Source organism: Diplotaxodon limnothrissa, linkage group LG1 (assembly GCF_057381915.1).
Source record: "Diplotaxodon limnothrissa isolate DT_005_m linkage group LG1, D_limnothrissa_male_GT1.1, whole genome shotgun sequence".
Taxonomy (NCBI): Eukaryota; Metazoa; Chordata; class Actinopteri; order Cichliformes; family Cichlidae; genus Diplotaxodon; species Diplotaxodon limnothrissa.
In genome coordinates, this window is record NC_140596.1 from 24,537,387 (window position 1) to 24,565,188 (window position 27,802).

Below are 27,802 nucleotides of genomic sequence, written 5' to 3' on the forward strand. Positions count from 1 at the left end.
ACTGCTGTGTTGAATCACTGTGACAATGCACGAAGCAGACGGTACACTGCTATTCCCTTACAGAGCGAATGTTTGAACAAAAAACCTGCTGACTGTTCAAAGACCAGTTTCAACAGCCAAAACACAATTATGGTACGCCCCCTTCTGTCTGCTGAAACTCCAGACACGGCTTAATAGAGAAAGACATTTCTACCATTTTACAGGGTGTTACTTAAAAAAATGTTATAGGCCAGTCTGAGGTTTGGAATGCAAGGGCTCTATGCAAGAGTTGGACAAAAGAAACAAACAAAAAAAGGCCGCTGGTTAATCTTATGGATGACTACAAATGCAGATAATATGCATCTTTGGTTCTGTTCCAATTCACTCCAGTTTTCATTTTTCTTTTTTGGCTATTTGTAGCAAATAGCTGCTCTCCTATCACTTGCCATTCATTCTGCAAAAGTTACTGAAATACACCATCCATGGGATTAAGTAGGGCCTTGTATAGAGATTTAAGAATGAAAATGTACATTTCATTTTGATTATGGTATCATGAAACCATAAATATTATACAGACAATTTGATATGGTACAGTATAATTTTTGATAAAAAAAAAAAAAAAAAGCATAGAAATGACACAAGACATTTAAGCAACCCCTTAAGGACACACAAATTAATTAGGAGCTTTCCCGTGAAGGCAGGGTGCCTGTTGTGATAAACTGTTAGCTGTACATTGAAGGCAAAGGTTGTCATCTTAAATGGGCACTAAAAAGGGCCGGAAAAAACAAAAGACCTGATCTGAAAAACAAAACAAAAACCCCGAACCAAAACAACAACAGGTTTTCTACAGGGATGAGCTTCTACAGCTACTTCACGTAGAAACTGGGAATGTTTAAACTGACATGCAAAACACAGCGAGAGCAAAACATGTGAGACCAGAGGACGACAGTGGTGTCTAACACTGAATGTTAGAAAATCTCATTTTGTTCAAACCACAGCAGGTAATTTTGTGTGTGTGCCTGTGTGCTTTGGCTGCAAATGAGTGGTTTCAACCACAGTAAGTCTGGGGGACCCAAAGGTTCCATCGTGTGGTTCCTTCTCAGTATCAGCAGCCTTACAGTTTTTATGAAGGCATTCAATCTCTAAACATTATGAACTAGGCCACAGAAATCGTATTTCTGAAGAATAGAAGCGACCACAGGCTTGTTGTACATTTAAAAAAAAAAAAAAAAAAGTAAAACGAAATAAATTATTTGGATGACGAGAAATTGATAAAAAAACCTTTGAACCGATGGTGCTACAAGTGCGTTTCCTCCTGTGCAGACAAGCACCTCTACTATGACACAAACAGCTAACTGTGCGAGGCACTTAGGAGTTATAGTAGGAAAGATGCTGCCCCATCCCCTCCCCCAAATATACCCACCTGTAGCTAAAGAAGCAATTCTGCTGCGACCTCTAACTGCTTGTCAAACCATTTTATTCAAAGAAGCTATCTTAAGAATTTGGACAAAAAAAGCGCTTTATACAAAATCAAGTTAACCTGAATAATTTTTTTTGTATTCGTATTTACAGAATCCCTCGAGATGACTAGGGCGACTGATATGCTATCCGCTAACTGAACATGTCATATTAGTGTCATGGTGTCAGTGGCATTTTTACATGTTACGATGAGCCTTTTCTTTAAACCGATAAATGGTGCACAACATGAAATAAAAAAGGAGGAGGTTTGTATAAATACATCAGTATCATATCCAACATTGTTTTGTAAATATTACATATGCTTGCAAGTATTTGAATTTATTAATGAATATATTTAAATACTTTTCCAAATGCAACCAAATTCCTTCAGTATGACAAGCGAAACCAGAGGAACCAGTATATTGCCACTCTTAAACCTATGAGTAGAGTGTATGAGCCCAGAATCTGGGGGGCCTTCAGCCCAGCAGGTCAGGCTGACTGCCAGGGAGTGTGCACACATTTCCCTAAACTTACAAAATAACATTTACAGTGGAAGAGAGGATAGAAAAAGCCAAGCCTTCAGCACTTATTTCATTAATACCTCCATTTATGTTCTCTTTCTCTTCTCATCTCCACTCCCTCTCCAACCTTCTGATAGCCTTTGAATCTCATTCAGTGAAACCACTGTGTGCTGACTGATACAGGCGTTAGGAATTTGGTCAATTTTTTTTTGTTTTGTTTTTTTATGCTCACATGTACATATATTTTTCCAGAGTATTAACTGGACGATGCAGCTGTTTTTGTTGCCTTCACGCTTCGTTCTCTGTCTGCGGTGGTATATTGTTAGCTGAAACCATGGAGTCTTGCTTGCGAGTCATCCGGTCCAACTCAGCCTGGACATCAGTCAAACCCGGCTTCTGCCCTTGGAAAAAAAGACAGGAGACAAAGCCCAAAAGTAATCTCCTGTAGCTTCTGCGCCTACTCATAAAAACAGCTTTCTATGGCAAGCAGATGGATGGATGGATGCGGTTTGAATGGTGATGCGTTCCCATGCTGGAGGTTGGTGGCTTGCTGCCACAGTTAACACGCACACATGCAAAACTAATCATCAGACAAAAGGAACATGCATTATCCTGTTGCAGAGATGTTAACACTGCTCAGCGCTGGAACAAAGAGTACATGTTAGTGTTCTCAGGCAGAGATGAGTTATGCAATCATTTCTCTCATGTTTCACGGGGTACAATCAAGCTATCGCACAGCCAATATTTGACTTTGTTACATTTAATATAACAAAGAAAAAAATGTTACCCAAGTTAAAAAAAAAGATTAATTAATAGAGCTCAAAAGCGGCAGGACAAGGCATGGTGTGAGTGAGATGCAGTTATGATGGGTGGGATGATCAATACAGGCCTGCCACAAGTTTCCTCAGCTGTCAGAAGTTCAGTCTAAGGACAACTTTTTTCTCCTGCTTTAACCTTCTCACTCAGGCTGTAGAGATAAATCTCCAGACAGCAAAATGGTCCACAGTCTCTAACAAGTGTTTGTAATTTAGAGTGCACGCACTCTGTAACACACAGCATCCTATAATCCTTACTGCTTTGGTAAGAGATCAACTGCTAACCTATGAGAGAGAAGGGGTTAAATAATCGCCAACTTCTGTTTTTCACTGAGATCAGAGGTGAAAGCACTGGAATTAGAGGTTGTACCTGTTTTCTTGGCAGAGCCTTGCACTCCAGCTCCCACTGCTCCAGCTCCTGGGCTCCCAGGGGCTCCAGTCTTTTTACTCAACAGACTGTTGAAGAAGTTAGCCAGCACTCCCTCATTGGCAGCTCCCGCTGTAGGAGAAATGAAATGGTGGTGGTGGTGGTAAGGGAACTTGTTTATAAATATACACATATAATCCACTTTGTTTTTCCCCCCAAAATAAGTCTTTCTTGTGTAATTGAAGACAAAAGCTCCTCACTGCCCATCACTGAGTGGTGTTTGGCACCAATATGGGAACTATTTATCTTTCTTTTCAAACAAAATATTCTACAATATTTTATTTTGAAAGAGTTATGTTCCTACAAACCAAGAAAAAAAAAACTATTCAATATAGTTAATAGACTGACATTAAAAAATTAGAATACACTAAACCCTGACTGTATATATAATAATGGGAAATGTGTGACCTGAACAGTTCCACCATTGTGGGAATTCTTGTAGTGTTACCTCTAGAGGGCAGTACTTCACAACTTGCTCAATGTTCATACAGCAAAAACATAAGTGAAAATCTGTTCTTTTTCTTTGATTTCAAATAATATGGATGACAAAAGAGAATCTTTAATACCCTTTCTATCTCAAAAGTGAGTCTACATAACAAAACATCAGAAATTAGGGTGTACTGGAATGTAAAGTGTGATTCTCATTAATTGACATTTGAAATTGTATTCCTTTCAAACATACGTTTCATGTTAGGGTCAGGCTTCTTGACAGAGGTCATTGGTGAGCCACTGGCTACGGCTGTCTGTCCGGCACGGCCTGCAGGCCGTGGAGACCCTGAGGCTGTCCGTCCTGGAGACTCCTAAAACACAGGCACCAGAATAAAAGCGTGGCCACAAAAAAAAAAGCAGCTCACGTTTTTCTATCCAGAGAAAAAAAGAAAAAAAAAAAGAATTAAATTTCACATTTGAGGAACCTTAAGACACTTACCGTTGCTCCTCTTGTTGGTGTGGCTGGCTGCTTTGCTAATAAAGACTAAAAAAGAAAAGAAAAGCTTGAGTTAGATGCAATTTCTGTTATATTACTAGTATATCAACAGGTTTTCCCTATCCTTTATTTTCAGGTAACATATTTTGATACAACTTCTTTCATTCTGAAAATATCAAAGACAAATGTATGCAAGAAAACTGTGACAAATTAATAAATAAAGGGGGCATTTAGTGCAGTAGAAGGAACTTAAAGCACTGGGCAATACTAACCTGCAACTTCAGTTACGTTTTTTTAAAATTGTCTTCCTGGTTTATTTTTTTCTCACAAAATAGGAAGTGAGGGTAATGTTTCATATCATGTGACAGTTTCATATCAACACGGCTGCAGTATAAAACACTGTTTAACAGTGAAAGCAGCAGATCACTGCAAATATGTTAGAAAGGACTGATCCTTTTTTTTTTTTACCAGTGAAAGATATCTGACCTGATTTTGAGATCCTGCTTAGATCAAAATCAGAAACTAACAACAAACAAACGCATATCAAGCTCACTGGCTGGTGACAGAAATCATGATAAATGGGGAGAAGGCCACATCTACCTGCTGCTTCATCAGGAAAACCTGCTCATCCTCTGCATTTATCTCTTTGTCATGAACCAGCTGTTAAGAAGAGCAAAGGAAACAAGAATGCCATTAAAAAGGAGAAGAACAGAGCAAAAAGCTCTGGAATACTTCTGCATTTTTGTAACTTTTACGTTTGGTCAATATTTGCATTTTTATACCTTTCGTACTGGAGGCTTTGTGATAAAATCTTCAAATGGATCTTCTGGTCTGACTGTTGTGAAGTTTTCATGCAAAATACCAATTTTCTTCTCGTTATCCCATCCGGATGGACTAAAAGAGAAGGAAAAGATTTTTAAATTGTTGTTCAAAAAGATCTGAAGACAGATGCCAGCACAAACTGTTTGCTAAAAATATGACAAACAGGTTTTAATATTTGGGACAAGGTTGACTAGTTTTACTTACATGAACACTGCATCCTTCTCCACCACTAAGGCTGGTGTGACGAACTGAAAGTCATACAGTTTATGTACTATATATTTGTAAAGCAGATCCAGGTTCTTCTCCTCTTTGACTGAGGTATAGATCAGACCTGCTCCATCTGTTCGGTTAAGTTAAGGCAGCAGTTGTTGGGTTAGTGTCATATATTAATTGATATTAAGCCACATACAGAAATTCAAGGTATGGCAGAGCTCAAGAGTAAAAAAAAAAAAAATTAAATAAAAAAAAGACATGCATTAAAAACAAGGATACAATGTAAGCAAAATCGCCTGATGTGGGATTGGATGAAGTCGAAATGCTCGTCTCTGTAGTCGTGCTCCTTCTCTAGTACGCTGACTGCATCACACTTAAGAATTGAAGCAAAAATTATTGATATAAAGAAAGAAATAGAAGATTTTAGTGGCAGACAATTAAAACCAAATAACACACTGGTTTTTAAAGTTAGTCAACCATTTGGCCAGCCGTCTAATCTGCGATAACAGATATCTGAGGGACAGATAACTGAGCAGAGTAGAGTGGTACACTCCTGTGAGTGTAGGCGAACTTCTTGTTTCATAACCTTTTCTCTGAGAGTTGGAGATGTTGTGGGTTGGAGAAGAAAAGACATTTTGAGTCTTTTGAAATATCTTTGAGATATCGAACAGACATTTTATCCAGATTTAGTAGTTTTTCCTCTGACAAGAGCTATTCAGAGGCCCCAATGATAAAAAAAATTAATTAATATAAAATAAAAAAAAAAGGCACATTCCCCATGTTCCAGCCACAGCTAGCATGTGAAGCTCTGCTGATGGCTACCTTGTGCTTTTCAGCACCCGTCTTTGCCTAGAGGATTAACAGGCAAGTATAATGGTAACTTTTTATTAGTAAATACTGCCTCACAAAGCACAGCATAAAAGTAAGAACACAGATAAATGCATCAGTGGGGATGGTCTCCACATGGGATTTTAGGCCAAATATGCTCACTAGTGTGGGAATTCAATCACATAGAACAGCTAGAAGAACAGATATCAGGGTGTTAAAGAAGGTTTCCTTTGCCTGTTTATGGCAGACGACTCAGTCCTAAATAGAAGGAGCTATTGATCTCCTGGCTGTGATACAAAAAGCCAGTTTAGAAAATCTATAGATCACGAACACAGGTGGCTACAAACAAAAATCATGGCAGCAGCCAAGGACAGGATGCTTCTGGCATTATCTAGAGATTGTCCAAAATAGCTTAACCTAAAACAGGTATCCTTAGACTTTTCTGAGGACACAGTTAAATTATCAGCATGTTAAGAAGCTCCTGAATGAAATGCATCCATGCCCTCAACAGAAATCAAAGCCTCGCTGGGGAAATAGATTGTACGGTAAGTTTAACTCCCAAAACTGAAACTGTAGAGGCACAGACGCAACAAGTAGCTTTTTAGATGACCAGCAGCTGTTCCTTCTTGTGTAGTAAAAGAAACAATGTTGTAATACATTACCAAGATTAATTATCATTAAGATTCCAAGTTTTGGCTCTGTTACATCTCAGAAACAAGTACTTCTAAAAAGCTTTTTATAGCAACATTTGTAAACGGCTTCAAATGTGACATTCTGGTTGGTTTAAGCGGTTTATACCTTTGTGCAAACTATTAGCACTGGAATGCCCAGGTTGTGCGTGAGTGTGTTTTCCCCTAGTGGTAACACAACGTCCTCATCCTCTCCTGCTGTTGGGGCTCGTCTCTGTGGGGAGGATGGGGTGGCATCCTCTGGTTCTGTGTACTCTTGGAAGGCTTTTATCACTAGAAGACAAAATAAAGGGGAAAAAAGGGTAAATTGTGTGTATTAGTGAACGCAAAGCTCCAGATCTATAGAAATAAAGAAAATTAGTTCAGTATTCAGTGTCTCGACCCACTGTTTTTATTTTTTCCTTTCCATTCTCCTCGCCTGGCATCTAGCACTTCAGCACTGACAAAAAAAGCCCTAAAATATAAACAACACTAAGGTGACAAATGTGGTCTGACCTCAGGGACTCTGTAGCACTGACAGCATTTTATAGGTGCACATTATCTTTGCTTGTAACTTTGGAAAGAGCAATGAGCCACTTGCAGCTTCTTCAGCACTATAAACTTTGTTTTATAGCAGTTTTAATTGCTGTGCAAGGCCTCAAACTGTGTTCCTCAGATTAGATCATAGAGTCAACACAAATAAAGCTTAGTGGTATATCAGGATAAGACTATGTCTGCCTAGTGACAGTCTAAATTTAAATGTTCACACAAGTAGTCACTGCTGTGTATACATTGTGTAGCATCACAGAAAGAAAATTACAATGTTACATTTCCAGTTAAATAACATGCCTTGTTCAAAGACAGAAAAAGACATCCTTTATTTTCCTCTTGTGCTGATCCCAGCTGTCCAGACATTTACAAAGCTGCAGTGTGAAGGGTGGGGGTTTACGCAGGAAGCCATGGCCTATTTCCTCAAAAGCTAAAGCCAGATTGACTTGGTGTTTAGAGTCAAGCCCTTTACTTTCAGGCAAAGAATTTTATACAGGGGATGAGAACTGGTCTGAAAAGCTACGAGAACCCTTCTTAAGATGCACAGCTGCACAAATCCAGTACGTATGCACAAAAAGTTCATAGGCCAAATGGGACTACCAAAGGATCCAAACATTCCAAAATGTAGTAAATTTATTGAAAAAGACCTGATCACACACTTGGTCAAAGCAATGATGAATGCTGTTCACATTATGCTTGGCCTATACTGGAAGACTTTGAAAAGATAGATTCAAGCCTCAAACCCCTAATGCTTTCATATATAAAGACAATGTTTTTTTTAAGTCTGAGTTTTAAAAGGCATAGATAAGATAAGACAAGACAAAATAAAAGACAGCAATACTAAACATTTTGATTTTATCAGAACACAGGAAAGACAAAAAAAGCCTGAATTAAGGCAGCTTCAAGTTTTATGACAACCATGCATGCAACACCCGAGATAATGTGAGCCGCGTCTCAACTTTCCTTTGTTTGCAACACACACACACACAAAAAACCCCTTAAAAGTTATTTGGTACAACTGATTAAGGCTGAGAATATTGTAAGTAAATGGAAAGAAAAAATATATTACTTTGGGCAGCATGTACAGAAACATGACATTTTGCAGTGATTTCAAAACAGCAACATTTAATGCTGAAAGGAGAGATGATTGGTGGACTGTCACTTTAAAATAAAAACATTAAAGAGACAGACTTTGCCCCACTAAGACCTACTTATCTGTTCCACAAACAAGGGTGAGGTCAAAATGCATCAGCGGTCTTCATTAAGGACTTTTCAAATACTTTGTGTGTACTACATTTTAAGTACTGCAAAAGCACCAATCAGTATATATTCTTTCTAAATTCGAAGGTATACACTTGATGTCAGTAAAAGTTCAACTTCAGCTAAAAATAAAGTAGTCTTATGGCCAGACTAATTTCACCTAATAACATTTGGTCTTGGATGCTATTGTTAAGTCAAACTGAACTTCTACAATGCTCTTCAACTGTTTATTATATACAAAAACTGCCTCAAAACATAATTACTGCAACTGCAGATAAACAAGCCTATTACTAACAGAAGTCATGGACGCAAATAGTTTTCCATTCAACGAGCGGTAGAGAAGCAGTAGGTTTATCCTGTTATTTAGTTTGAGATGATTCCAGCAGCCAGCCTACTTTATTTACAGCAGAACAGAGCACGAGTCAGAACGTCCAGCCCACTGAATTTTGAGTTACGTCCCTTCCTGTCCCTGACGCTGCTGTAAGAGGGGAGGAAACCATGATGCAAGATGACTGCAAGACTCCCTGGACAAAAGCCACTCACACACTTCCAGTCTGTCGGTCTGACTCTCACTCAAACACTCGTGGTCACACGTTTAAAATCTGACTAGTCCTCACCATCTGCTATTTACATTATCGTTTACATGCCAGAAGATCCTTTATTTCGTTGAGAGGCCTTGGCTAAATTGGACAGGGATCATCAAAAATGAAATGTTAAGAGAAGTCTGACAAACAAGTCAGTCACCCAAAACGGACCAAATAGTAAACACAACACCACCACCACCAACAACAGTAGTCACAAAACAGCAATCCACACAGGGTATGAGGTCTACATTCCAGGTAGGAAAGCTTTCTGCTACATTATATCAGCCAATTGTAATTTTATTCCAATACAACTACTCAAAGCGAAAGCAAACTTGTGGGCTAACTGAAAGTCATTAAACCAATTATTAGTGGACAAAATGACAGAAAGCAATTCAGTGCGCTTTAGTCATCAGTTATTGAGCAGCTTCTCTTTTCTTTTTCACACGTTTTTCTGCAGACAAGGCTACTTGTGTTGGCATGTTACACAGTGACAATCTCTCTGAACCTGTGCTGTCAAACTCATCTAGCATATAACCAGTTTTACTTCTCTGTCCAATCTCTTTTGGCACTTTTAAGAGCAAAAGCAGCAGGCAATGTTTGGGAGCTGACAAGAACATTGAGCAAACCCTGGAGGTTGAAATAAACTTATCTGAATACCAACAATCTTTCCAAATACAAAAGAAGCGTTCATAAGCATGAGATGCCCCAATTCTAAAATTAACAGGAGAACAACATCTGAGTGCATCACAGTCATTGATCTGCAGAACTTGCCTCCAGCAAGAGCACACAGCTGAGGATCATGGGCCTCTCTGATGATGACCTGGAATCCACCTCAGCAAAGTGTAATAACATACAGTCCTTGCCTTCGATGCTATACAGCAACCAATCAGCAAGGAGTCCAGCGGTTATTATGTAACACTACCATTGCATCCACCATGGGATGCTTTAGGCACATTTGTTTTTTTCCTTTACGTTTTCGCCTTAAAGAGTCAGTTCAAGTCAGATTTTTGCATTTTGATATATGAAGGAAAATGACCAGATTATAACAAATCGCCATTTCAATAAGTGGATCTGCTTCAACAAAACAGATCTATTTGGAGATATGCTAGTTATTGATATTTTAACAATCTGAATGTGTCTTTTGAAATGCTCAACCATGACCGATGCCAGCTACTTGACCAAAATGTACACATTTCTAATGCTGAGGTTTCAGGGGATGTTAGTTTTTCACTCTATAAGCTACATGCATGAATGCAGGTATGAATGTAAAGCTAGATCAACAAGAGTGTATGTGTGTGTGTGTGTGTGTGTGTGTGTGTGGGGGGGGGGGGGGGGGGGGGGGGGGGGGGTGTTCTAAATACAAGCCTTGCGTTTATTATTGCTGTATATGCATATATTATTGGTGTATATGTAACTTACTCTTCTGCTCCATTTCTCTCATGTTCTCAGGTGGAATCTTGAGCTTGTCCACATGGTCGCGCAGGACACTGGCCCACTTCTGCAGCGACTCCATAGTGGTCCAAGGTCGTGACATATCCACAACAAACACAGCTAGACAGTCAGGTAGCGACTGAGCAGTAACAGCAAACTTAAGAAGGCCTTTGTGGTATAGGTCCCCATCCAGGATCCACACATTACAGCGTGTAAGGTCTGCAAGAAGAAAGTAAAATGCTAGTTAAACACAAGCACTAATAATAATCAGTTTTAAGGTGGAATTATTTTATAAAGGTTCCTGCAGATTAATGACAGAGACCACATTCAAGGTTCATCAGTGAATCTCACCATCCCTGTCCTCATCGTGGACACTTAAGTGCAGATACTCCAGTCCCCTCCCCTTCTTGTTGTGCTCAGCTCCTTGAAGTTTGGCCATGAGTGTCGTCTTTCCTGAACCATCCTCACCTGCAAAATATTTTATTCATAATACAGATAAATAGATTATATTTGTGTTATTTTTAAACAACAAATTATATGACATAAAAAAAATGCACAAATGCATTTCCGTTCCTTTCAAGGAGGATGTCTAGGCTTTCCACAATGTACACTCTCTCACACAAACCTGCCTGATGAGAAGCAGCATTTCTCACATTTTCAGAGGGCCTGTTCGAATAAATATGACCCCACCCAAGAAGAATACCCTATATTCTTCTGTTTATTATGTCTGTCTTTAGTTCAAACCTCAGCCCGGGGTGGGGGTTAAGCAGCTCAAAGTGCAATTCAGAAACGTGCAATCATTAGATTTTGCAGCTGCTTTGCCCTCTTCTACCTCTCAGGGTTGACCAGCACAAATAAACTGCAGAAACTTCAATTTTCACACATGTAACCAATACTCACCAAATATCAGGATATTTTTTCCTGAAGGCAATTTTGAACTCGATCTAGTTGAAACTTCACTCAGTATTGAGGACCTACAGATAAGAAAAAGACAGGTAGATTTTTATATACAAGTCACACTGACTGTGATCAGACTGACAGCAGCTCCTCATCTCAGAGCAGTCAAACGTGGTGTCAAAACTGTTAACCGGTAACTAGTTGGACACACCTTAACTTCATTGATTACGATCACTTTTTGACTCTTTGAGCCGGTCCAATGATGACTCCAAGACAGCACAGAAGCAGGAAATGATAATTCGTTTCCATTGACCGGTACGACAGAATTAAGTAGCTCAATCCTGGATCCATGAATTTACCGAGGAGCAACTATTATCTAAAGACGCTATCATGTTTTTTTTTTTTTTTTTTTTTGCGTTTCTCTTTAAATTAACGGGTTTCTAAGGTTTACGTTACTATTAGCTTACTGTATCCTGCATCAAGACGCTAACTAGTATTTAGCTCTTATCTTGACATAAACTATCAAGGTACTAGTTATTTGAATGGCGCCCTGGAAAGTGTCTAACGTTCACTGTATTAGTAAAACTCTGCTAGGTAACTACAAGGCAGTGTTAGCTTAACATCAGGAGGAGCAGCAGCAAACCTGCTAGCCGATGTTAGCTGATCTGCTAACAGACTGACCGCTCATCTTCAGTTAGTGCTAACGTTGGTACTAGCCGGGCCGGTGTTTGATAGGGAAAAACCGGCAGTGACAAAGCAGAACCATGGCGGCTGTGCTGTTCTGAGAAGGCCCTGCGGAAGCATGAAGTCGTTAAAAGAGTAGCAGGACTTGCCAGAGAGTTTGCCCTTCTTCCTCTTCGTTGTTGTTGTCTCCTGTCCCAGCTGCGCCCGGGAGCTGTTTCTCCAAAACGGGAGCCATCTTCTCTTTCTACAACCACAAAGGCAAGGCCCTGCTGCTTGGCCACCAGTAGCACCGCCTTCATCCGAGTGGCCAAGGGTGCGTTACATTCTTCGTCTGCCGCGGCCCGCCGGAACCCCGTGTTTCTCCTCTGCTATTTCACTTATTGTAATGTGCTTTTATTCATTTGTTTAATATTTATTATTGATGAGGACCGCCTTTATTGAATAAACTAAAACTTTTATTGATATATATGAGTGTAAAAAAGTTTGCACAGATCAGACTGTTTTATGGCACTGACATGGGGTCAAAATATCTAGTTGTCCTTCTGGCCACGTTCCAGTAAGTGACGTAATGGCAGTTTTTTCTTTCTTTAAACAGCTGATGGAGAACATTGTGATATCAATAATTGACTCGGGGCAAACATTTTACTGGTTTCTGTCATTTACACTTACTATTCGGTGTTAATTTAACCTATAATTCCTCGTTTTTAGCAACAAATGCATAATGAGTGTATATTTTAAAAATATAAGTATTACTGATTTTACCGAAGTTTTAAAGTGAAAAGTGAAAATATAAGTTATACTATTTGATTGATCAGGGTTTTATTATCATTATTATCATTATTGTAAATACATTTGTGTCCAACAATAGTGGTATTTAGCAGGTCTCCAGTAGATGATGCTATTGCTCAGAAATCCGTCTTCACCACGAGGTTATTACGGTTAACCAAAATGTAAAAATAAAACTAGATGTGGAAAACGGGCATTCCAGTTAACTAAAATAAAATAAACGCTAGAATTTCAGAAAAATTAACAGATAAAATTAACTGAAACGGTTTTGCGATGTGATAAATTAACAAAATGAAATAACAACATTTAGTAATAGGATTTGTTAATTTAGTAAAATATGTTATAAAAAAAGGGCTTTGATGGACATGTTTACTGAGTTTTTAAAGGTCTCCAAGGCTGTGAGTTAACTACTTTCAAAAATATTTTAGATTTTAACACCGATACCGATTTTCCAGTATCAGTAGGTATTACAATAACACTGAACTAATAAAAACGAAACTAAAACTAAACATTTTCAAACAGTTAAGCTACACTGAAACATGGAAACTCACTATGGGAACTAACTTAAACTAAAATGAATTGAAACAACAAACAAAAACTAAATGAAATAAGATCTCTGTCTCCACTAACGCTTTGGAAATTCTAATAGTGAAAAAACAAACTTGCTACCATTTCTTTTTGATTTATATGGTTACAATTGGGTCTAAAGGCCACAGCCACAGCACAAGGAGTGATCCAACAAAGGCTTAGATTGGGAAGGTTTTGTTGATCATTATTTATCCATCTGACATCCCAAAACTTAAATCAGTGGGTGGGAGAAGATGCCGTGTACTGTGTAATGTGTACTCTCATCCAAACTCCTGCAACTCTGAGGCACATCTTTACAAAAACCAGCCTGTCCCGAGGCTGCTACACCTGTACACACAATCAGGTCTTGCAACAACTGGTGATTATCCTAGAAGGAAAGTGAATAACCACAAGTGTCTTCGCTCCCCCATTCCCTGGACCATCAAGCATCTGGTCATGGTCGTCTTCTCAGAAGATGTTATAGTTCCTGTAAGATATAGTTGGAGAGGCAGATAAACTTAAACTATGCTGAAACAATTAGCTTACCAAGGCATCCTTGTGGATGTTGGGTGACATCACCCTTCAAGAGGTGTTGTTGGAAATAAATCAACAAAACACTCAGGATTGGACCATCACCTACCTGACAACCCCAATGAAGTTGTTACCACTCTTCCACTAAAAATACCAGGCAATAAACAGAGCTGATGTTGTGGTCTGTAAAGACTATTAATGACCGTGGTGTTAAAAATCTTGAAATGTTGAAAGGCCCAAAGGGCTGCTCGGGCTTCCCTTTCAGTTGTATTATACTCACACCAAGCAGGAGGAAACTGGGTGACCAGTGCCGAAGGAATCTTCCTGTAACAAAACAGCAGTAACTCCAACTCCACTAGAGTCAACAGACAGCTTGAATGGTGTGCAAAAGTCTGGAGCTGACAGAACGGGGGTGCTACAGAGGAGAGCTTTATGGTTTGACAGGCCTCAAGCCACACTACAAGATACTGGTTTGGGCAAAGGCAAAGGCTGAACACAAAGAAGGACATGACACAGGTTTAGATTCCGATTAATACCATTTATTAATAAAAAGGGAGTTTAGGAAGAAGCCACATAAATCAGCTCAGCCCGCATACTTCACAGGTCACTTGTTATCAAGGGAGATAACTGGATCTATGCCTTTAAGATCTATTACCTTTAAGGCATAGAGCTCACATGCACATATGATTTAGAAAATAAAAATGCCAGAGTAACATAATAACAGTATTTATCTAGAGTTCTTACATATGAGCAATTCAGGATTGCCAAATAAGAATGTTTCAGTATCAGAATAGATGATTGTTCATAAAGCGCAGTAGTAGCCTGTTTGAATTGGTCATATGAGGAATAAAGCACCCCTTTGTATTCATCTGAATGGCTGAGGCATAACACTAAAACTCACTTACTCATAACTGACCCCATTTGTTGTCACGGTCCTGGGTCTCTGGCCCAGCGTTTTCAGTTTACGTTTTGAGTTCTTAAGTTATTCCTTTATTATGTTGAGTAATTGGATTATCTTTTGGTTGCCTTTAGTTTATTTATGTTTCACTTAGGTCTTCTGTGATAGTCTGTCATGTTTCTTGTCTTCTTGGCCATGTTCAATGTCAATTCAATGTCCTGGATCCTGTGGACTTTCCTCCTCTGACGGCTAGCCCTCGCCATCCCGCTGTGTCGCTGAGGTCTGCGCCATCTCCACCACTACGCCCCCGGAGCCGCGGCGGGCAACCCGACGCTGTGGTGCAAACTCACCGCGGAGAGCTGTGCTTTACCCCGGCTCCTCGGAGAAGAGGACCCACGGCGCGGCTACCTGGGAGTCACTCACGCAGTCCGGCTGGCGCATCTCCATCTGAACACCCCTGGTGTCGCGGCGCGGGCGTCTCAGATGGCCAACAGCCCTCGGTGGCACCTCCTCTCTCCACGCTGGTCCTCGGGGATTCCATCATCAGGAACGTGCGGATGAGGGGGGCGCTCACGCTGTCGTTCCCGGGAGCCACTGTTGTTGACATAGTGGACAGAATTCCCAACATTCTGGCATCCCACCCACAGGTTAACCGGCTCATCATCCACATCGGCACCAATGACATCCCCAAACAGCAATCTGAGCTGCTGAAGTTGGACTTCCTCGAACTCTTCAGCCTCCTTGGTCAGTTGCAGGTGAGTGCTTTTATCTCTGGGCCCACCCCCACCTGTGGCAAAGGGATAGGCCGTTTCAGCCGGCTGCTCAGTCTTAACACCTGGCTTTCCTCTGCCTGTATCTCCCACGGCGTGGGTTTTATTAACAACTTTGATGCCTTCTGGGAGAGGAGGCATCTTTTTGGGGCAGACGGGCTCCACCTCAACGCCTGGGGACGCCGTTTGCTGTCCGCCAATTTGGCATTTGGCGTACAGCACTCCCGCACATCGCCACTGTCTGCCACTGACTGATGTTCCGCTGGTCCCAGCTCCTATATTTGTTCCACTTTTAACAGTAATACACAAAACTCTGGACTAGGACCTTTCTCTCCCACAGTCAACACAATACCCGTCATAATCACAAACAGAGAGCAACAGAATTATCATAAATCCAGTAACTCCAAAAACATTAATAACCTCCGGCCTCTTCAAAAATATCAACATCCATCCAACTCTATTGTCAAAAATCCACCAGTCTCAATCAGTATGGCACTTTTAAATGTACGCTCTCTATCGAACAAGTCTTTTATTATCAATGATTTAATTTTAGATAATAAACTTGACTGTTTATTTTTAACTGAAACATGGCTGGGCTCGGATGCACCAGTTGTTCTCACTGAGGCCTCCCCACCAAATTTTAATTTCTCTTTTTCTATTAGAAGTGGTAAGAGAGGTGGTGGGACTGCATCTTTAGCCAACAACACACTCACCACCAAACAAATTTTATTTGATCATTTTACCACTTTTGAATTCCATGCTATTGTTTTCAGCAGCCCTCCAGTTTTATCTGTAACAATTTATAGACCACCTAAAGACAGCGCTGCTTTTATCAAGGAATTCTCAGAATTTTTAACAAACATACATTCAAAATATAATATGATAATTTTAACCGGTGATTTTAACCTGCACATAGATAATCCTTCTGACCCTGCAACAAAAGAATTCTTAAACATTCTTCACTGTTTGGATTTTATCCAGCACGTCACGCAGCCGACTCACAACAGAGGACACACTCTGGACCTGGTCATCACCCATGGGCTGTCCACCAGCGTGTCCTCTGTTGTTGACTTGGCTGTCTCTGACCACTACTGTGTGTTTTTTAACATCACCGGTTTTATTCAGCGGAAGACCTCGGTGCGAACTGTGAGGAGGCGCTATCTAACCTCTGAAGTGGCTGCAAATTTTACCAGGGTTTTAGTCAAATGCCCCCCTGTAATTTTACCTGCACCCTGCGATTTGATTTTTAGTTATTTTAACAGCAAACTGAAGAAAAGCCTTGACTCCGTTGCTCCACTCACCACCAAAAAGATTAACGTAAAACATACATCACCCTGGAGAAACGAAGAAGTCAAAAAACTCAAAAGAAATTGCAGGGCAGCAGAAAGGAGATGGAGGAAAAATAAAAATAATATCAACCATCAAATATTTTCCGAGCAACTTAAAATGTACAATAATACATTAAGGAAGTCAAGAAATTCATACTTCGCCAAAATAATCAGTATTAACAAAAATAATCCCAAGGTCCTCTTTTCCACCATAGATCATTTATTTAACCCTGATTTTAAAAGCTCCAAAAGAACCCCCACAGACTCGCTCTGTGAGCAGTTTGCAGACCACTTCAGGGGAAAGATCAGCGCCATCAGATCTGATATTTTATCTAATCGCGATATGATTGTAAACACATCTGAGGGCTCGATTGTACCTGAGGAGACACTGGACAGCTTTGTCCTGGTTAATGCTGAGAACTTTCAGAAGGTTTTCTCCACAGTGAGACCCACCACATGTCTTTTAGATCCAATCCCTTCTTCACTCTTTAAAACACTTTATGGATTTTTTGAGGCTGAGCTTTTATACATGATGAATTGCTCTCTTCAGTTGGGTGTCTTCCCTGCTGCCTTTAAAACGGCGGTGGTGAGGCCCCTTCTGAAGAAGAGCAATTTGGATTGTAATGATTTTAATAACTACAGACCTGTATCCAACTTACCATTTTTAAGTAAAGTCTTAGAAAAACTTGTTTTTACTCAGATTACTGATTTTCTCAATGATAGACAGATCCTGGAGATATTCCAGTCTGGATTTAGGGTGAACCACAGCACAGAGACTGCTCTCCTAAAGGTTTTAAATGATCTTAGATGTAACTGGGACGCCCAAAAGCTCTCAGTCCTGGTGCTACTGGATCTAAGCGCAGCCTTTGATACAGTAGACCACGCTATTATTTTAAACAGACTGAAACACATGGTAGGCCTCTCTGGTGCTGTACACAACTGGTTCACTTCCTATCTCTCTGACAGATCTTTTATGGTGAGTATGGATACATGCTCCTCTAAGATCCATAAAATGACATGTGGCGTGCCTCAAGGGTCGGTTCTAGGCCCTGTACTTTTTAATTTGTATATGTTGCCTCTCGGCAGTGTCATCAGGAGGCATGGAGTGAACTTCCACAGTTACGCTGATGACACGCAGCTGTACATCTCCGTGTCTCCTGATGACACCAGACCAATGGATGCCCTTTTTAACTGTATCTTGGATATAAGATCTTGGATGGCAGAAAACTTTTTACAGCTTAACCAGGACAAAACTGAAGTTTTAATTGTCGGTCCTGAGGCTCAGAGAGAGAAACTCTTGTATAATTAGAGGCATTTTCACTATGTCCTTCGCTACAAGTGAAAAACCTGGGTGTTATTTTTGACTCTGAGCTTGGTTTTATCCCACATGTTAAACATGTAACCAAAATTGGATTTTATCATCTAAAAAATATAGCCAGAGTCCGCCCTATTCTCTCTCGGGCCAACACGGAGATGCTGATGCATGCTTTTATTACCAGTCGCATTGATTACTGTAATGCCCTGCTCTCTGGTCTTCCTAAGAAGAATATTTCAACTTTACAACTCTTGCAAAACTCGGCAGCTCGTGTGCTGACGAAGACCAGAGGGCGGGCCCACATTACACCGGTTTTAGAATCGCTGCACTGGCTCCCCGTGTCTTTCAGGATCGATTTTAAAGTTCTTTTATTGGTTTTTAAATGTCTTAATGGTCTTGGGTCTTCTTATCTCTCAGATCTGCTTTTACCATACGAACCCTCGCGGACCCTGAGGTCCTCTGGTACTGGCCTTTTGATTGTCCCTAAAGTCAGGACACATACTCACGGAGAGGCAGCTTTTCAGTGGTATGGTCCTCGTCTGTGGAACAGCCTGCCGGAGGAGCTCAGGGCCGCAGAGAACGTACATGTTTTTAAGAGCAGGCTCAAGACCCACCTTTTTAATTTAGCTTTTACTTAGCGTTTATTTATTTTTTATGCTTATTTATTCTATCCTGTTATTCTATTATTAATTTAGGATTTACCTAATATTTCTTGATTTTATTCTTATTCATTTTTTAATCTTCTTACTCTATTTATATTTATATTGTATCCTGTTCTTATTTATTTTATCATTTTACCCTGTATACATCGTATTGCGTCATATCTCCAGTGTTTCCTCGGATGGCGCTCTCTGCACCGGGGCTGTTATTGACCGTGGCTGCTGGGTCTCTGGGGTCCTCTCAGCCTGGTTGGGGGGCTCCTTTGCCTCCCTCCTGCTGTGTGCCCAGCCCGGAGGCTGCGGTCTGTGACCGGCTCCCGGTGCAGACGGCTCTCTGTTATAATGTTTCCTCACTTGGCTCATGCGAGCCCAGCCCAATTTTTACTCTTTAAGTGTGCGCGTGTGTGTATGTGTGTGTGGGTGGGGGTGGGGGGATATATGTGTATTGAGAGTGTGGGGAGTGAGTTGGAGGGTGGGGTGGGCTGCTTTTAACTATGTAAAGCACTTTGTGCTACATTTTTTCTGTATGAAAAGTGCTTTATAAATAAAGATTGATTGATTGATTGATGTTGTGAAATTGTATTGTCATGTGTGCTTTCCATTCTGTTTCCTGTTTTATTTTGATAGTCTCTGTCCTATGTCAGTGTAGTCAGCTTTGTTTCCTTTGCTTCCTTTGTCTCGTTATGTTTCATGTTTTTCATGTTGTTTGTTTACTTCACCCACTTTAGGTTAATGTTAGTTTTGCTTCAGTTTGCCTTGCCCTTTGTTTGTACCCTTTTTACCAGCCTCATTAAACGGCTTGCTTTTTGTTAATACCCAAGTTTTGGTTCCACGTTCCTTTTGTGTCTGCATTTTGGGTCCTCTTTACAAATTCCTATAGTGTGCCGCCGCATACTGTGACATTTGTGTTACTGTATCACTCAAACTATACCCTTTACTTACAGGAAGAAAATTACCTGGGACAACGTTTAACCAGTAACAACAACACTGATGACATTTTCACTTGGCAGAGCACAACAACACACCTTTGAAAAAAAAAAGCACAGTGTGAACATGTGCAGCACAGGTGTCACCTCACTTTGGTAAAAGAATCTAGTTCCTTATTGGCGAGACACTATAGGGTGTCATTATGTCTGTGTGCCACACCCTCTGCTCGATAGCTCTCATTACAAGGTGAACTTTCTCTCAGGTATGTTTGGAGAGTTTCAGGTTTTGAGAGTTGAAGTGCTCAACATACAAGGACACCTGACTATTCTGAAATGAACAAATATGTTTTTGTTTGTTTTACAGGTCAGAGTATTGACTGTTAATTTATGCATAGGAATGAAAATCTAATATAATGAAAACATGTCCAGAGTTTTCCCTCTCTTACTGAACTGTGGCTTTTTGCACTCTTGAGTGGAGAGCTATTGACCCGTATCATGTTGTAGCTTCCAAACACCTGTTTCTTTATTTCTCTGTGTTTCTTTCATTTTTTCAGTCTAGCTCAGCTGAAGCAGGAGTTGCAGACAGATGAGCTCTGGACATTAACACAGAAAGTCTGGGGGATTTTCCCATATGTCTTTGTGTCCTGGCTATGTGGAGTAGAGTGGTTGGCTGGGATGGTGGTTATTCTCCAGGGAGTGCATTCCAGAGCTTTTGCATCATGTGAAAGTCAGCCTTTGCTGCCCCTTTGTCACTGTTTAGCTTTGCTGCCAGGAGGAAAAACAAACAAGATTGATTTTATTTTTGTAAAGCTTGAAAGCACAACTTCGTCCTATTTGGAACAAGTATGGGACAGAAGCTATTTTCAACTGCTCCTGTATTCATAAGGGGTCACCACAGATAGCTCTGCGTGTTTTATTTGCCAGATTTTCTTTTTCTTTTTACAGCTGATGCCCTTCCTGACCAAACCCCAAAGAGATTTGTGTCTCCTCCCGGGATCAGTGGCAGGATATATTTTACAAATTGTTCTGTCATCTCTTTGAACAACTTGTAAAATACTCAAATGTCTGAGAAGATTGAGTACAGAAGATAGATTTGCTAGGTATATTTCTGACAGTCGCATATGTTTAATTTAATTTTATAAATCTGTTGAACGTCTATTGAATTTGTTATAAATTCTATTAAAATCTCATAAATGAGCAAATAGCTTTATAAATATCTGCATTAAATATTATTTTCATGCGCAACAATGTGTCTGTGGCTGCAGAGATGCTGCCTTGTGCTATCAGCTTTTATGCCAGGAGAGGGCGCTGTCTCCTCAATAATGTGGTCTGTCCTTTGAAAATCTACGTAAATCTATTTATTTAGAAAGCCGTTTCTGTATTGAATTAAAGGATTAAAATAAGAGTAAAAGGGCAGAAAAACATATCTGGGATACATCACATGCATCACTGAATAAATGCTGACGGATTTTTGGATGTTGTGGCAATAGAAAAAGCCCATTGATACATGGGTTGATGCCACGTGCATGAATTAGTTTAAATGAAGGGAAATTCAGCCTCGGTACAGCCTAAACAGGACCTACTAACCCGCCTGGCTGCTTTTCAGATGATTTGTGATTAAATAGCAGTTTGGGGACTTTTGGATGATACAATCAACATGGCAGCCGCATTTCGCATATGAGTGGTAATCCCTTTCTTTCAGTTTCAGGGAAAGAGAAAGTAAAGATAAACGTGTTTGTCATAAAAAGAACAAATCAAGTTTTTCTACATGTAATTCCCACAGCACCAAAAGATGAGACTGTTTGGCCAAGCATGCTTAAGCAGTTTAATTAGATACAGTACTTTTTAAAACTGCTAATAGTGATTCAGTCCACAGCTTTTGATTGATGTTGTTTTAGAAAAATTAAACTTCATTCTTAAGCCCCAATTTCACCTGACACCTGCGTCAGCATACCAGCGTGTCAGTGGCTGACAACATGTTTATCTGAACGGGTCATTTGATGAATTTGTTAAAGTCAGTCACACCAGGCTTGTCCCATTAACACTTAGAAGAAAGATAGCTAACAGACTCAGTGCTTCAGTGTATATTACAAAGTGTGGAGTGGACTTCTCGTACTCTCTATGTCCCCACTTTATGGATGGATGGATTGGTGGATGGATTTAGCCCACAGTGACATACGTGAATAATCATGTATCAACATTGCAGCGCAACTCAAAAACACAGAGTTTTATAGATTCCTGACCGTGTAGCCCTAAAAGTTGTGCTTATTTCTGTGATGTGCAGTATAATTTGCTGACAAACTGGCAAAAGAAGAGCAGGGAGGATTCTTGCTGACAAAAAGACGGGGGAAAACATGAAAGAGTCCTTTTCCATGAAGTGTGTGTGAGTGTGTGTGTGTGTGTGTGTGTGTTGCGCTTAAGTGGTTTTACTGACACAAAGCTTTCTCATGCATAATTTATATTACACCCATACTTCTGTGAGGGGAGGTGGGCACTAACTTGATTTTTTAGAATTACTTTTTTGGCTGAGGAAAAGCAGAGGACACACGCACACTCACACACAGATGCAGTTTCTTAAAGTGTAATAAGCGATGGTCCGTTAATAATCATTCTTAACTTCCCAGATGGCTTTCTACAACAAATTCGCCAGAGTGGGTGTGCGAGGGAGGAGGGGTTAAAGACTGGGAGGGTGTAGATTGCAGACAGAGCGGTAGTGGGGTTGGCTGGATTGTGATATCGACAGATGTCTAGAAAATTGTGTGAGGGGCACTCGTCGGATAGTCTACAACACACGGACCCTAGGCTGCACCTCGGAGAGCAGGGGCGGAATCTGCAGCTGTCACTCCAAAAAGCCTTACCTCCATTACCACATCCAGCCACAGATTGCAAAAGAAGCCGAGCTGGTTACGCACTAGAAATACAGGTAAGTGTCGTCACAATGATTTTTTTAAAAAATGATTTCATTTTTTAAAATGTTTTATATTGAATTTCGAGCAGTGCGATGTTGTAAAAAAGAAAGAAAGAAAGGTCTTCCTACCTGTGATGAATCTAGTTTATCTGCTTTTATCATTCCCGCTGTGCTGCTTTTTTCTTTATTTTTATAGACTGCAGCTGAAAATGTGTTTAATAAAGGGAAGACTTTTTTTGTTCTCAGTTGTTGAATCAGCGTCTTCCAGGCAAGAAGCGCTTTTTAAAAAGTAGGCCAGGCGCTTGAAATCCTTCTGCCATTATAACGAAACCGCAGAACAAAGTTGTTAGTGTGGACGCAGTCAACACATTGTTGTAGAGAATTTCGTATTTTTTTGCACGCTTATGTGCGCGAGAGGCATTTTCAAAGCAGCTGGACACACAAAAAAAGAAGAAGGGCAGAGCAGCTGAGGGAAGCGGTGGGTGGGTGGGTGGCTTTGAAAAGGGGGGATGGATACCCCTCTATAGCTTTTATCCTTCAAATCTTCCAGCATAACGTTAAATCCACCTGGTTATAGCGACTAATTGAAGTCCGCACTAAAGTAGGTCCCGAGCCTGGGGTCGTCTTTTTTTCCCCTGTCAACTTTGTCCAAACCGTTACTTTTATCGGGATGTAACGCCTAGCGAGGAATCACAGTCCTTTGTTACCGGCCGGCACATGCTGCCGGTTACATGCACGCCTCCTTTATCTTCCCGGTGTTTTAGCGTGAAGAATTTTATCTACTTTTTGACCAACTGGAAAATCGGCTTTACACAGTAATAAACTGTTACATTGGATTATTTCAGTGGTCTGAAATATGAAGTCTTCCCACATTATAAAATTTTGCTTTGTCTGACTGGGAGGCCCCGTGACACTGGGAACATGAATGGGCGAATTAAAAATAAATAAATAAATAAATATCCTCACGAACACGATCAGGCACATAATACAAGTAAGATAGAAGCGAGTGGAATAGAATTAAAAAAAAATAAATGCACTTTTTATTTTTTATTTTTTGTTGTTTTAATTGGAAGGTTTATAGAATCCAAATTGCTATATTGGGTTGGCTCTCCGGTATGTGTCGCATCCTGTCATTAATGCCCTCCTGCAGCACTATGGACAGTTCCACTATGGTTGTTCGTACCTGTGCCAACATGCTTCACTGCAGGTGAAAACTCCAGCATGTGGCAGTTTTGCAGGAAAAAAAAAAAATCAATCAATCAAACAAACAAACAAGAACGCTGAACAGTATTTCTGCCTTATTAAATGAAAATGTTCCATGTAAAAAAAAATCTGTCTGTATCTTTAGTGGGAATCAGGGTGTTTAAGTACTCCACTCTTATGAATAATTTAGGCCTGTATTCAGAAAGTCTGCAAGGTTCGCTGAAAACCAATTGCAGGGATGAAACTGAGCTCCCAGTTTTGCTTTAAGGAACTTATGTGGCAATCATTACACTTCACTTCCTCCACAGTCAAAGCATGATCACACGGAAGTACGTGTCTGTAACATATTTTCTGTACTGGCAGAATGACAGTTGTGGTTTGTGCTGAAAATCCACATTTTTCAGCTAGTTTAGATGAATGGATATAACTGCAAACTCTGGGTGATCGCTGCCTGCATGCTGGGAAACTTATGACGCTACTGAGGGAGAAATAGTTGTGCATCTACATCATAGATGTTCAACTCAGACTTGTGGGTTCACTTGGCGCTGATCCTCACCACGCATTCCTTAAAGGGTAGTGGGTCTGCTTGGTTGCCTGATCTCACTGAGGTTCCCATGCGCTGACATTGGTTTTCCAGACAAATTGCAAATGGCAGACATCATTTCCTAATTGAACTTCTGGTTTACTTTAACATAAGACACTTCTTTACTGAAATGAAAGCGCTTCTTCATTTAGTTCTCCTTATATTCCCTCTAGTCATTTAAATGTAATTTCATTAAATTTAGAACACTATAGAACATTATATGCTTCTATTAGATCTAAGAAAAGCTTCAAAACTATGGCATTTCTGCTTTCCGTGTATTTAGTCTAGACATACTAGATTATTTTCATCCATTTAGTGGAATGTTTTAGTTTGTATGGTTTCCTTGTGTGTGCAAGGACTTTTGATCCACAACCCAGGGATGGGGTCACATCTGGGGTACTGGGAACATGAACATATATTAGACTCCCCCTGAACATGAACTTAACATTTACGACTAAATAAAAAGGCCAAAAAGCAATCAATTTCTTATTTTTTCCTCTAGGAAACATCATGGGAGGCAAGCTGAGCAAAAAAAGAAAAGGATATGATGTGAGCGATCCAAAAGACAAGAAGGATGAATCCCCTGCAACAGTTGCAAGTGCAGACAACTCTGCTAAAGGGGAAGGTGGAGCCCCGCCTACAGGAGAAGAGACAACAGCAGAGGCAGGCAACGTAGAAGACGAAAAGGCTGTGACAGCAGAGGCAGCGGTACCTCAAGAGTCCGAAGCACCTGAAACATCTGAGAAGGAACCAGCAGCACAATCAGATCCCCCAGCTGTGGAAGAACCAGTAGCATCCACTGTTAAGGAACCAGTTGCAGCAGCAGCGCCAGAGGATGTAGCTCCAGTTGTAGAGGAACCAGTCGTGGCAGCAGATGAAGCCGCTACAGTAGCAAAAGAACCAGTTGCGGGAGCGGATAAAGCAGCTCCAGTTGTAGAAGAACCAGTTGTGGCAGTGGAGGAAGTAGCTCCAGTGAAAGAAGAACCAAGTGCAGAATCAAAGGGGCCAGCTCCAGAAAAAGAAGAAGCAACTGTAGTATTAGAACAAAGTGCAGCAGTACAAGAGCAAGCTCCAGAAGACCTTGCAGTGGCTGCTGTAGCAGAGAAACCTTCTGCCCCAACAGCAGAAGAATCTGTGCCAGTCGAAGCTGAACCCAAGTCTGAAGAGGTCCATGAAGAAGAACCTGTTGCAGTCGCTGAATCTGTGTCAGAGGCCACCAAAGAGCCAGAGCCCATCCCAGAGACTGAGCCTGAAGCTACTGTGGAGGAGACCGTGGTCTCTGCAGCTGTCCCTGAGCCTGAACTGGTGGCTGAGCCAGCAGCTGAACCAGTGCTGGAGTCAGCCACAGAACCAGAGGAAGAGCCCAAGCAAGAGCCAGAGCAAGCAGCAGAGCCAGAGGCGGAGCCAGAGAAAGAAGAAGAGCCTGAGCAAGTACTGGAGCCAGAACTAAAACAGGAACCAGAGCCAGAGATTGTGGAGACAACAGAACCTGAGCCTGAAACAGAACAAGCCCCAGAGGCAGAGCTGGAACAAACATCACAGCCAGGACCTGAGCAAGAGGCTGAGGCTTTGAAAGCTGCAACAGAGGATCAAGTGGAAGAAACTGAAGCTGAGCCGGCTGTAGCCACTTCTGACGTGAGTGAAGTGGCGACTGTGGGAGGAGACTCTTCTGATGTCACGGAGGCTACTGCAGAGGATACCCTCACTGATCAAGCTGCAAAAGAGGAATCTTTTACACCAGAAGCTCCCAGCACTGAGGTGCCAGATGAGCTCAAGGAAGCAGAACTTGTATCTGAGGTTGTCATCGCCTCTGCGTGCAAAGCTGCTGTCGAATCTGAAAAGGCAGCTGAGCCCTCCGTGGAAGCAGTGCCTCAAGCAGAGCCGGAGGTGGAAAAGAAGTTGGAAAATGGAGATTTAAAGAGCCCCTCTGTTACCGAGGATGCAATTCCATCTGTGAATGGGGAGTGTAGAGATCCTGACACTGCCATGGCCACACAGGCAGAGGAATGTGTTAATGGGGGTGAAATGCCAGAGGAGATCCCTATCAAGGAGCCGAGTGACCTTGAACTGAAAAAGGACTTGAACCTGAGTGGGGATGGTCCAGAATTTCCTGATGCAGTCTCAGACATGGTGGATGGCCTGAGCACTGAGGTCACTCAAGAAGCTTAAAAGCAGGAAGCATCATTCAAATCAAGTATAATCCCCCCCGTGGTGCAAGAAAGCCGTCGAGGTATCACAAACACAGCTATGCTTTCTGAAATGCTGTAATCACTGCAATCTCTTTAGTGGCAACTCAGGCAAAAAGGATGCTTTCTCTTGAGTAACCAAAAACGAAGCCCAACCACTTGAGGATAGAGGGACACAGGGAGATATTTATAGTGAGATGGAAGTGCCGTGAAGAGACTGAAGTTTGGAATTCGAGTACTGAAAGGCAGTGAAGCTGGACAGCTTGGCAAAAAAAAAAAAAAAATACTGGACAGCAAAAACGACATTGTTCAGTAAAATAAAGGAATGTGTCTGTGTGTGTGAGGCCGATGAATATTACAAAGTGGCTTAATGGAAAATCTGTCATTATTAGTATATTATTTGATTTTAGAAACTCAAATATCCTTTCTATTACTATATGCAAAGACGTGATGTGTTTTGGCCTTTTATAGTAATGGTACCTGTAAGGATTGTTTAATTAAAACCAATTGTTCAGAATAGAGAATAAAAAGAGACTGTTTTAGTCTACAGTGATCTTCTTTTTCTTTCAAACGTTCTCTCAGCATCAAACGCATCTGAGGCCTTGGGTTACTAATATTAATAGTACTTTAAGCTGTGACTCAGATCATCCGTCATTCTTCTTTCTTTTACTTTAAAAAAAAGAGAGTTAGATAACAAATATTACGCTTGTGGATACGAGCCCATTTGGTTTGTGTGTCACAAAATCTACTTTGAATTCAATTCAAAGACTTTTTATGAATCATTTGCCTCAAATGGAAATGTTCTAGACATCCATTACATAATTTCATGCATTTTTTTTAAAAAACATTCACTCTGGCCTGGTGGAAATGTTGTAATTTGCAGCTGATTTCTAAATTTCTTTTAGGGTTGAGCAAGGCACTGACCCAACCAGCTCTATAAAAATCTATATTTGAATTGTAGTTTTGCTGCATTTGCAAGAGCGGCAGAGCATCAATATTTACACAACATCAAAAGGGTCAGTTTATTTAGGCTCCGCCTCTACAGGTCAGTGGGTTAGAGCTCAGTCGATTATTTATGTCC

The 27,802-nt window shown here is 40.8% G+C and overlaps 2 protein-coding genes across 4 annotated transcripts; one reads left to right on the forward strand and one right to left on the reverse strand.

Annotated features, from left to right (window-relative positions):
- Nucleotides 1-1,177: 1,177 nt before the first annotated feature.
- dync1li2 (dynein, cytoplasmic 1, light intermediate chain 2) lies at nt 1,178-12,353 on the reverse strand. Of its 3 annotated transcripts, none has more exons than XM_085345716.1 (13): nt 12,211-12,353; nt 11,381-11,454; nt 10,832-10,948; nt 10,469-10,699; nt 6,787-6,950; nt 5,440-5,533; nt 5,152-5,287; nt 4,908-5,019; nt 4,726-4,785; nt 4,129-4,173; nt 3,883-4,000; nt 3,144-3,272; nt 1,178-2,359 (listed from the first exon to the last, which is right to left on the reverse strand). In XM_085345716.1, exons 1-13 carry the CDS (start codon nt 12,294-12,296, stop codon nt 2,247-2,249), a joined length of 1,479 nt encoding a protein of 492 aa, XP_085201842.1. In that variant the 5' UTR covers nt 12,297-12,353; the 3' UTR covers nt 1,178-2,246. The 3 variants fall into 3 exon arrangements, with proteins under 3 accessions (XP_085201842.1, XP_085201889.1, XP_085201970.1); XM_085345763.1 differs by having other exon boundaries at nt 2,280-2,354; XM_085345844.1 differs by having other exon boundaries at nt 2,294-3,058.
- A 10,229-nt stretch (nt 12,354-22,582) lies between these two features.
- On the forward strand, nt 22,583-27,245 carry LOC146639827 (uncharacterized). The gene is made up of 2 exons (XM_085355622.1): nt 22,583-22,764; nt 25,038-27,245. Exon 2 carries the CDS (start codon nt 25,046-25,048, stop codon nt 26,702-26,704), a length of 1,659 nt encoding a protein of 552 aa, XP_085211748.1. The 5' UTR covers nt 22,583-22,764; nt 25,038-25,045; the 3' UTR covers nt 26,705-27,245.
- Nucleotides 27,246-27,802: the final 557 nt, after the last annotated feature.

What these genes read in the sequence shown, in the direction of transcription:
- dync1li2 (XM_085345716.1), bottom strand. Translation starts at nt 12,296, where the DNA reads ATGGCTCCCGTTTTGGAGAAACAGCTCCCGGGCGCAGCTGGGACAGGA. An exon ending in GAGAGAAATGGAGCAGAAGA is followed by an intron (nt 6,951 to 10,468) that starts GTAAGTTACATA and finishes TTTGTCTTCTAG; the next exon opens with TGATAAAAGCCTTCCAAGAG. An exon ending in GAGAAGGATGCAGTGTTCAT is followed by an intron (nt 5,020 to 5,151) that starts GTAAGTAAAACT and finishes CTTCTCTTTTAG; the next exon opens with TCCATCCGGATGGGATAACG.
- LOC146639827 (XM_085355622.1), top strand. Translation starts at nt 25,046, where the DNA reads ATGGGAGGCAAGCTGAGCAAAAAAAGAAAAGGATATGATGTGAGCGAT.